This window comes from Ursus maritimus, unplaced genomic scaffold (assembly GCF_017311325.1).
Source record: "Ursus maritimus isolate PB19 unplaced genomic scaffold, ASM1731132v1 scaffold_14, whole genome shotgun sequence".
Taxonomy (NCBI): domain Eukaryota; kingdom Metazoa; phylum Chordata; class Mammalia; order Carnivora; family Ursidae; genus Ursus; species Ursus maritimus.
The window spans coordinates 47,975,271-47,984,949 of NW_024423786.1; the positions used below are offsets into that span (position 1 = coordinate 47,975,271).

The 9,679-nt window shown below is 57.2% G+C and overlaps 1 protein-coding gene across 1 annotated transcript in view; it reads right to left on the reverse strand.

The window, feature by feature from the left end:
* Positions 1–5,207, reverse strand: part of ZSWIM4 (zinc finger SWIM-type containing 4) — a 19,914-nt gene extending 14,707 nt beyond the window's left edge. The window contains exons 1-4 of the mRNA XM_040629212.1: positions 5,049–5,207; positions 2,634–2,835; positions 814–1,170; positions 31–179 (exon numbers count right to left, since the gene is read on the reverse strand). Of these exons, the coding sequence (XP_040485146.1) occupies positions 31–179; positions 814–1,170; positions 2,634–2,835; positions 5,049–5,207 (867 nt within the window). The remainder of the gene's footprint in view (positions 1–30; positions 180–813; positions 1,171–2,633; positions 2,836–5,048) is intronic.
* Positions 5,208–9,679: the final 4,472 nt, after the last annotated feature.

A 9,679-nucleotide genomic window follows, 5' to 3' on the forward strand; every position in this document is an offset into this window, starting at 1 on the left:
GCCTCCGCGCCCCCCGCGCCCGCGCAGCACCTTGCAGAACATGGAGCGCAGCTGCTGGCTGGCGCCATAGTAGCCGCCGTTGGCCAGCAGCTGCTTCACCTGCTCCTGGATCTGCTCCTCGTCCAGGTGCCAGCAGTTGGCGTCCTCGATGCCTGCGCCCGCCGTGGGGTCTGGGGCACCTGCCGGGAGGGAGGGAAAGTGAGGCTGGGGTTTCCAATCTCCCACCAGTCCCCTCTGTCCACCCCCACCAGTCCACCTTGATCCCAATCAAAGCCCCTCCCACCGGCCCCGCGGTCACTTCCTGCCAAATCTGCGTTCACCTACCGTCCTCCTTAACCATCCATCCGTCCCCCCCATCCGCTCTTCCACACAGCAGGTCACCCCGCACCCCATCATCCCCCCATGGCCATCCTCAATTATCCATCCGCGCACCCACTGCTCATGCAGCCCCCCACCCTCCATCCTACCCCATCCGCCCACCTCTTTAGCTCCAAACTCTCCCAAGAGCTCACAACACCTGCCACTCTATCCGCCATCTGTACCCCACCCCTGACACCCACCAACCTCCACACATACCCTTCATGCCCTCCACCCACCCACACTCAGGCCGGCTCCTGTGCTCTCGGGGCACCCCCACCCTGGGGCTGAAGCTCCCCCATGCCCGGGGCCAGGTCAGATCCAGGATCTGCCACTTAGTAGGTGTGTGACCTTGACTTCAGGCAACGGCGCTCTCCCCACCACCACACAAGGATCACAGGGGCGCGAGGACTCCAAGACGGGTGCCACCCCCATCAGGCCCCGGGGGGCCCTTACCGTGCACCAGGTTGATCTCGGACCCCAGCAGCAGGATCTCGTCAGCCAGGCGCTGGGCGGTGGGCAGCACCTCGGTGTGGTGGGCGCTGATAAGGTACTGCACGAACTTCTGCAGCTGGTCTCTGTTCATCTGCGAGAGCGTCTCGGAGATGGGCAGCCGCAGCTCCACCTGGCGCGCGTGCCGAATGCGGTACAGAGACAGGGCCACCACGTGGGCACAGTAGAAGAGGTCGCGGTTGTCGCAGCCGCAGCTCACAGACGTGATCTTGCAGCGGTCAAAGCTGATGGAGACGTGGTAGAGGCGCTCGGGCTCTCCAGGGCCCCCCAGCTCCCGGATGTTTCCACTCAGATGGAACCCTAAGACCAAAGCCAAGTCAGCCGCCACTGTGTCACCCTGGAGATAGGAGGGCTCGTCCACAGGGCACAGCAAGCTCCAGGTGCAGATCCCATGGAGTAACCTAGCACAAGCTACTTAACCTCGCTGTCCAAAGGGAAAGGATAGTGACATCTTCCTCATGCGTTTGTAAGAGGAGTCAATGAGCTAATATTCGGTAAGTGCTTAGAACCCTGTAGACATACAGTAAGTCCTAAATAAATGCTTGCTCCTGTTCTGATTCTGAAGAATATTATAGCGATGATGTGGAAGGTGGTTTTCTCAGCCCTTGGGTTACCGTGGATACGGCCTGGGCTCCAGGAGCTCAGTAACTTCCTGGGAAGATGCCCAAGGCCTGTGCCACTTGGGGGTGAGGGGCTGATGTGGCAGGCAAGGGGCCAGGCCACCCCATCACCCCCTGCCCCTCCCTGGCCCCCGGGGAGCCCAGATGCCAGGCTTATCCAACTGGTTGGGCAGCTCAGGCCCCAGCCAGCCCTGGCTGCGTCATGCAGAGACGGCGGCTTCCTCATACCGGCCGAAGATGGCCAAGCCTGTGGCGGGCTGGGCCATGTCCAGGCAAGGGGGCCCCCAGGCTGACAGAGTTCAGGGAGGGTCATCTTAGCCAAGCCCCCGCCTCCAGCTAGGAGATGTAGTGTTCCTGGGCTTACTCGCTTTCAACCTCTACCAGTCCCCTTCTGAGCCACACTACCTGAGGTCTAGAATCCTCTTTCACCTCTAGTCCCAAACCTCTGCCCCCTTCCCTCACCTGGACCCCACTGCCTGAGGTCTAAGGCCACCCCTCACAGCTGATCTTAAACTTCTGCTCTAGGCTCCCACCTAAGTCTCGCTGCCTTAGATGTGAGACCATCCCTAAACGTCCGATCCCAACTTCTACCTGAGTCCTTCTGCCTGAGGTCTAAGACTACTTCTCATGTCCGGCTCTAAACCTCGGCCCCACAGCATCACCCGGTCCCTCCGTCAGAGGTCTGAAACCTCCTCTCACTTCTGGTTTACAAATCGCTCCTCAGCGCTGTCTCAGACCCGCCTTCCTCCCTGCGTTGTCACCTCTTCTCCCACCCGCCAGTCAAGCCGTCTGAGGACTCTAGGACCACCCTTGTCTTCAGCTCAGAATCCCGTTCCCAACCCCCACAGTGGCCCTCCACCTAGGATCTAGAAATAGCCTCAGTCCTCCACCCTTAGCTGGTCCCTGCCCCTCCCCCGCTTTCTGGTTCACCATCCTTCCCCCCAGCCCCATCTAAGCCCTCTGCCTTGGGTCTAGGCAGATCTCTGATCCCAAGTGCACAGTATCTTGTAAAACCCTCCCTGGGCATCGGAGCCAGAGGTCTGGAACCTCCCCTCCCCTCGGCCCAGGCCCCCCTCTACTCCCTTCTCTATGCCTGCTCTGGATCTGCTGGCCTCCCTGGCAAGGGTAGGGGCAAGCACTCACCCACTTGCAGCACGCGGTCCACGGCCCCGCTCTGCAGCAGGTGCAGTCCGCGGGTGAAGGGCACCCGGGCATCATGCTCGCCCTCCGGTGGCTGGTAGCCCAGGGACGAGTACATACAGATCTCCCGTTCACTGCGTGGGAATGACCAGAACACTATGCGCTTCTGGACCGGCTCTGGCACCCGGGAGAAGCGCTCCTCCACCTGCGGGAAGGGTGGTGGGTTAGAACCCGGCTTGAGGGGCGCCTGGGTAGCGCAGTCGTTAAGGCGTCTGCCTTCGGCTCAGGGCGTGATCCCGGCGTACCGGGATCGAGTCCCACATCGGGCTCCTCCGCTGGGAGCCTGCTTCTTCCTCTCCCACTCCCCCTGCTGTGTTCCCTCTCTCGCTGGCTGTCTCTCTGTCACATAAATAAATAAAATCTTAAAAAAAAAAAAAAAAAAGAACCCGGCTTGAATCCTGGCTTTGCCACTTATGAGCGGTAGGACTCTGGGCAAGTCACTTTGCCTCTCTGAGCTTGTTTTTTTCAAGTGTGAGGTGGGGATGTTAACAGCACCTGCCTCTTGAGTATAGCGCTTACAATAACACCTGGCCTGTACTTAGTATTCTAGAACCTTCTCCTACTTCCCTTCTGGATGTCAGGTCCCAGGTCCTAATGTAACGTAGTCTCACCTCCCAGGCTTTGAAGGGAAAAGGGAAGACAAAAGTGATAAGAATAATGATCTGGCCTCCATATTCTCAGGCTACACTATGCTAAATGCTGTGAGCATGTGATTCCCCATAGCACATGGGGAATCATGTTTTCATAGCAACATCTCAGTCATACTAGTTATCACCCCATTTTGCAGCCTGGAGACTCTGAGGCTCAGAAGTGGGGTGAATTCACTTGCTCAGTCTCACAGCTGGCAAGCTCCAACTCCCAAGACAGGCTCCATTCTCAGCTTCCAAGGGCCTGCAGGAAGGGAGGGAGTCCTCACCACCCTGTGGGGTTTGGGCAGTGAACCAAGCTGGTTGAACCAAGGTTCCAATCAGGGCTTACTACTCACTGGCTGAGTGACCTTGGGCAAGTTTCTCAACCTCTCTGTGCTCCAGTTGCCTCAAAGTGGGAGGGAGAACAACAACTCCAAAGGGCTGCGGAGGATTCCAGGAGCTTCTGAGGGGCAAGAGCTTTCCGAGCACCAGGACCGATCCAAGGGCAGGTACATGGGAACCATCAGAGATGGTTTTAGGATGATGCTGGGTGTCTCGTGCACAATAAAGGGGCAGCAACCTCCCAGAGCGCCCAGTCCTGGGTTTCTGGGGGAAGTGGGAGGACCAGTGACTGGCGCAGGCCTCAGGGACAGTTGGCAGATGACTAAGGAGGGATTTTCCAGGCCATGAATCAGAGCCTGCCCCATCTACACTTGGCCCAGACTCATCAGTCCCAGCAGACTTCCTCACTCTGGGGAGGCCAGGGAGCAAAGAACACCCCCCAAAGCCACATAGAGGACAGAGCCTATGGGGACTGCAGAGGGCTGGGTCTGGGCCAGGCCACATCTCCACTCCTCAGAGGCCCACTCTGAGGCTGGAAAATGGGACTCTAACCGCCCCAGCCCTGGGGCAGCGTGGCAGAACCCCCAGAAACTACACAGGTGGGGTTCCAGGCGCACCTGTACAGGTACTGTGACCCAGACCTTGCCCTTGCTGCCAACCTATGGAAGGACTAGAATGGCTGGCAGACAGAGGGAGGGGGAGCATCGGGGAAATAGGGGGAATGTGGGAGGGTACCCTGACACTGGAGGGGCTCGGCAGCCCCAGGTGGGAGGTGGTCCCGGAAGTACTGAGGGAGGAGAGCAGGACTCCAGGGAAGGATGGGGGGGGGGGTTCTCTAGGGGACAGGTGGGTTCTGGATGCACGGACTGGGGACAGAAAGGAGTATCTTGAGCCTGGGATCTGTAGAAATGGGGGAGTTCTTTACTGGGGGTGTGGGGCAGAGATCTGGAGTCTCTAGGGGATGAGATGGGGGTGTCCCCCAAGTGGGGGTACCTTGTAGGAGTTGGAAAGAGGAGTGAGGATTGAATGGGGTGCCTTAATTGGGAGCTGAGGATGAGGTGGAAAAAGAGGGTACCCAGAGTTGTGCGACGACCCTGGGCAGGAAAAGAAGGAAGCGTCCTGAGCTAGGATCTAGGGCGCTGAGGACATCCCTGCGTCTTGTGGCCTGGAGGGCAGGGATGGCAGGAGGAATGGGAGTGGGTCACAGGGCTTGAAGGAGTGAAATGAGAGGATGAGAGGGTGTTTCGGGGCGCACTTAAGGATCCTGGAGGGGATCTCTGGGGGTGTCTCGTATGCAGGCAGGTCCGGAGGCTGGGGGTTGGGCAGGGGAGGAGAAGGCATGTCAGAGAAGGGGTTGGGGGTGCATCCCTCCCCCCCACCCCGTCACCTGCTCGAAGGCCCAGCTCTCGGCTACTCGCTTGGCACTGAGGTCCAACAGCGCCTCGGGCCGGCCCCGGCCGCGCACGGCCCCGGCCCCGGCCCCGGCATCGCGCTCCTCCGGTCCCGCGGGGCAGCCCCGGCTCCGCTTGGCCGCGGGGGGGTCCATCGGCCGGGCCGGGGCCGGGGCGGGGCCTGTTGGGGGGTCAGTCCGATGCCCGCTTTGCGTCGCCGGCTCCCGCGCCCCCTACCCGCCTTCCAGTACGTCTTCCGCGCTCGGCCGCCCCGGGACCCCAGCCGCACCCACCCCAGCCCAGCTCTGGGCTGGCCGGGTGATGCGGCCCCTTTAAGACTCTTCACAACAATGAAGCTGCCTCAGTCGCCGCTTTATCCTCCGCCGTCGTCCCGCCCCCGCCGCCCGTCCCCATTGGCACCCCCCCTCGGCCTCCGAGGCTCTCCTCCGCTATTGGCTACACCACCAGGCTCGTCACCAAGTTCTCGCTGTTCATTCGTTAGATGTGCTGCCTGTCCTTTCGCGGAAGCCCAATCAGAGAGCTCATCGGGCGGTGCTGTCAATCATGGGGCGCCGGGGGCCAATCACAGTGGGAGGACCCCCGCAGCGCAAGCCTTATGCGGAGTTTCGGGGCGGGCCCTAGGTTCATTCACAACATTCCTCTCCCGCCCCCCTCCGGCTGGACAGCGCGCCCCGGGCAGCTGGGGCTGCGCCCACACACGGCTTTGTTTACTGAGGGTCGCTTCCGGGCTCCGCAAGGGGACAATCAACACGGCTCGGCCGGGGAGCGAGACTGAGCGGCGGGATTCCAAGGCAGCAGCTCAGCCCCTCCTCCCTCTGGGCTGTGTGAGGCGAGAAACTCTCTCAGCCTCTCTGGGCACGGAGTCAAGTTTTGATATTTTGGGGGTGGCGGGGATCACAGGCCCCTCGGTAGAGCTCTTGGAGGTTACAGACTTGTTTTCTAGAAATAGAGCCCAACCCATGCCCCAAGCAAGAACCCTCAATCCATTCTGTGCCCTGAGTATTACGTTGAGTCATATGAAATTGCTGATTTTCGACCTACTAAGATGGCAGTTTCATAAGATTCAAGTAATACTTGTCACATCCGATCACCTCCGATTGTTTTTCTGACCCATTTTGTCCAGGCCACCGTCTCTGGCCCGGAAGCCGCCCGGGATCTCGATCGTCCTTAGAAAACCCTACGTTTCCCCTTCGCCATACTTTTCTCCATGAGCACTACATTTCTTTATCTAGTTCAGCAGTTGCTTAATTTGTCTCTCTCCCCTCTCCACCGAGACCCCCAGTGGCAGTAGGATGTGTAATTGGTGCACTGCTATACCGCCAGCACAGGAACAACACCTCGTATACAGCAGTCACTCAATCTGTAACTTAGTAACTGAACCAACTCATACTCTGCTCCCGTTCCGCTGAAACGTCTACAAAGCAGGAGCAACCCAAGTGGGTCCTTACGTGGCCTGATTGCTGCCCCCCAGTCTCCCTCACCTCCTATGGAAACTCTGGCTTTTTCCTTCCAGGAATTTCCAGCTGCACTTTCTGGCCGGTCCCCAGTTCACCATTCAGGAAACTCCCTCCAACCTGTGCTGTCCAGTAGGGTCACCACTTACCACAAGTAGCCTTTGAGTCCTTGAAATGGGGCTGGGCGGAATTGGGTTATGCTGTAAATGTAATTTTCAAGGACTTAGCAGGGGGGAGAAAAAGGTAAAATAGCTCATTAAGAATTTTTGATATTGAAAAAAATTTCTGTATATTGATTACATGTTGAAATGACAATATTTTAGGTAAGTTTGGGTAAATAAAATATATTACTCAAATTAATTCCACCTGTTTCCTTTTACGTTTTATATTTTATGTGGTATCAGGACATTTACAGTTATATATGCGACTTGCATTCTAACTTCGATTGGACAGCGGTGGTCTTGAGAAACCACAGCGACAGCCTGCCCCAGTGACAGTGACAGCAACAGAAAGGACGCAGATAATGGCAACGGCGTACTGACTGCTTAGGCGGTGCTCTTACTGCTCCCGCACATTACCAGGCTTAAGCCTCCACCAGTGCTGCAAAGTGGGGATTGCAGGCTCCATTTCTCAGAAGAGGAAACTGAGGCTTGGAGAGCGAAGTGCTTGCCTGAAGTCTCCCAGACTGGGAAGCCCTAGGCCTTAGGCCATGTGCCTTTCTTGCAAAGGACTGGAGGCAAAGATGGAGGGATGGGGAAGGAGTCACTGGGGTGTGGGGAGAGGCAGGAGGACTTCAGCAAAGCCCGTGTGTCAGCTGCCTCCCTTGCAAACAGAACCGCTGGGGGGGGGGTGCCCTTACGAGCAGTTCCCTTCAGCATCTGGCGCATGGCTGTATCAGCTAAGCCGGGGTCCCGGTCCCCGAGGATGCTTCACTGGGTGTCCCGAGATGTTGAATCAGAGAAGTCACTCAAGGCAGCTCTAGTCGGTTGACTACTCTAGGAGGAACCGAGAATAGCCTATCAGAGAGTCAGGATGTTTATTGTCTAACAATAGATACTAACATTGTCATCATCCCCATCTCCTGGATGAAAAATCAGGCGCGGAAAGGTCCGGTGACATGTCTGAGGCCCCCAGCCGGGGAAGGATAGGGCCAGCATTCAAGCCCTATGGGTGGGCTGGTTCGGTCACATTGGCTGGGGACCAGATGCACAGTGTTTGGGAAGCACCAACATTCTATTCCATTTTCCTGATTCTACCGATGAGGGGAATGAGGCCCGGAGAAGGTCAGAAAGTTGCCCAAGGCTGCACAGTGATCTCAGGGGAATATATGAGGTCAGAAAGGCCCCTGGGAATCTCTCTCAGCCAGCTCTCCTCCTAGCAACACTTTTAGGAGAGGTTGACAGCAGGGTTCCCGCCATTCGCATGTCCTGCCTTCTCCACGCACCAGCTTGGGCTGCAGGGAGATGGAAGCCACATTTACCCTGCCAGGCCTCTGTGAGCTCACTGTCTAGGCATCCACAGCTCCTGACCCCAAACCCACATGTCCTTGAGACCCATGGGAAATAGGGTGGGCCTGGAGGCTCAGTTGGAGGGGAACCGCCCCCCCCAGCTCTATGGCCACCCCACCCCAACTTTCCAGGGTCCCTGTAACTGGCAAGATTTACTTCTTTCATTTCTTTTCTTCCCTTTTGGAACACAGATTCATGGGCTAAGTGTCAGGGCCCACCAGGAAAAGTGGGCATTCAGGCAGAGGGGGATGGTGGAAGCAGGAGAGGTAAGGCTGGAATGTGTCTGAAAAGCCATATTTAGTGACTTTTCTTGCCCTGCGGAGAGGGCCAGGGTGACAGGCAAGAGAGGACAGGCTGGGTGGTTAGTCTTAGGCTCCACTCTTTGGACAAAGGCAGCTCTCACAGCCCTCAGGCTCCAGAATTCTCCACACCGAGCGAGGGGTGTTAGGATCCCCATTTAATAGATGGGCAAACAGAGGCTCAGGGAGGTGACAGGACTTGCTGAAGATTACACAGCCAGGAAGTGGCAGAAACTGGCCCTGAACTCAGGGTGTAGGTATTTTCCAAAGTCTGGGGCTCTTGGTTTCAGCACCAGTGGTGGGCTTTTGTGGGCCGGTGGAAGGAACAAGCATAGAGGGAAAAGTCATGCGGGACAGTGAGGCTATTTGGGGAGGCCGAGGGGGTGGGGTAAAGGGGGAACAAGTGGGTTGACATTCCAGACCTCATACCTGTTGCGCCTGAATGCCCTTCCTCGCCCCTGGGGTCCTCCTCAAAAGGGCTGGCGTCAGAGGGACAAAGGGAGCCAGTTTACAGGACTCCCTGACCCATCTGGGCGGCCGCTGGGGCCCAGTGGGGTTGGCTTGGGTTCCAGGTGCCTCCTGGTGGCCCAGGGAGGCACCAGAAGACACTTGGAGCCCACCCTGCCCCAGTCCTCGCTCTTCGGAGAGTCCAGATAAAGGTTACAAATAATTTCCAGAAGAGGGAGAAATCATGATTCTCGTAGACACATAAAGATGGACACGTGTTAACACTTTCATTGAACTCATGTGGGAACCAGGCAGATGTTACACGCGGTTCAAAAGAGAGTGTGGGGAACAGGCACTTTTACATTAGCAGACTATTTGCACAAATAAACGTGCAGATGGGGGCGAATTGTTTTTTCCATAGGGGAGAAGGGTTGTCAACAAAACCTCCGGGGGCCGGGATGGAATTTGCATGTCTACAGATAAGTGGTTTTATATTGCTATCAGTTGCTTACAATTTACAAAGCTGAGAGTTCAAAGACAATGCTATGAATCAGAAAACCCGGAAGGGAGTGCTGTATAGGGATGATGCACCGAATAATCAGAACGGGCTCATTGAAATGCAAAATTTTCCTTACAAAAAAGGGAAACAATTCATTACTTCCTTCATTCAATGAACACCTGTTCATTACACACGTCCTGAGCACTGTCCTAGGTGTTGGAGACACAGCGGTGAACAAAGCCGCTAAGGAGAAAAGTCTGGAGCCTTGCGGAGTGACCACTCCTGGGGGTGGAGGTGCGGGAGGGCAGAGGAAGGCTCTCTGAGGTGACATCCGGGAGGGGGAGGGAACCACAGCAGGAGGCGGGACACGGGGGGGGGGGGGGGGAGGGGGCGGGGGTG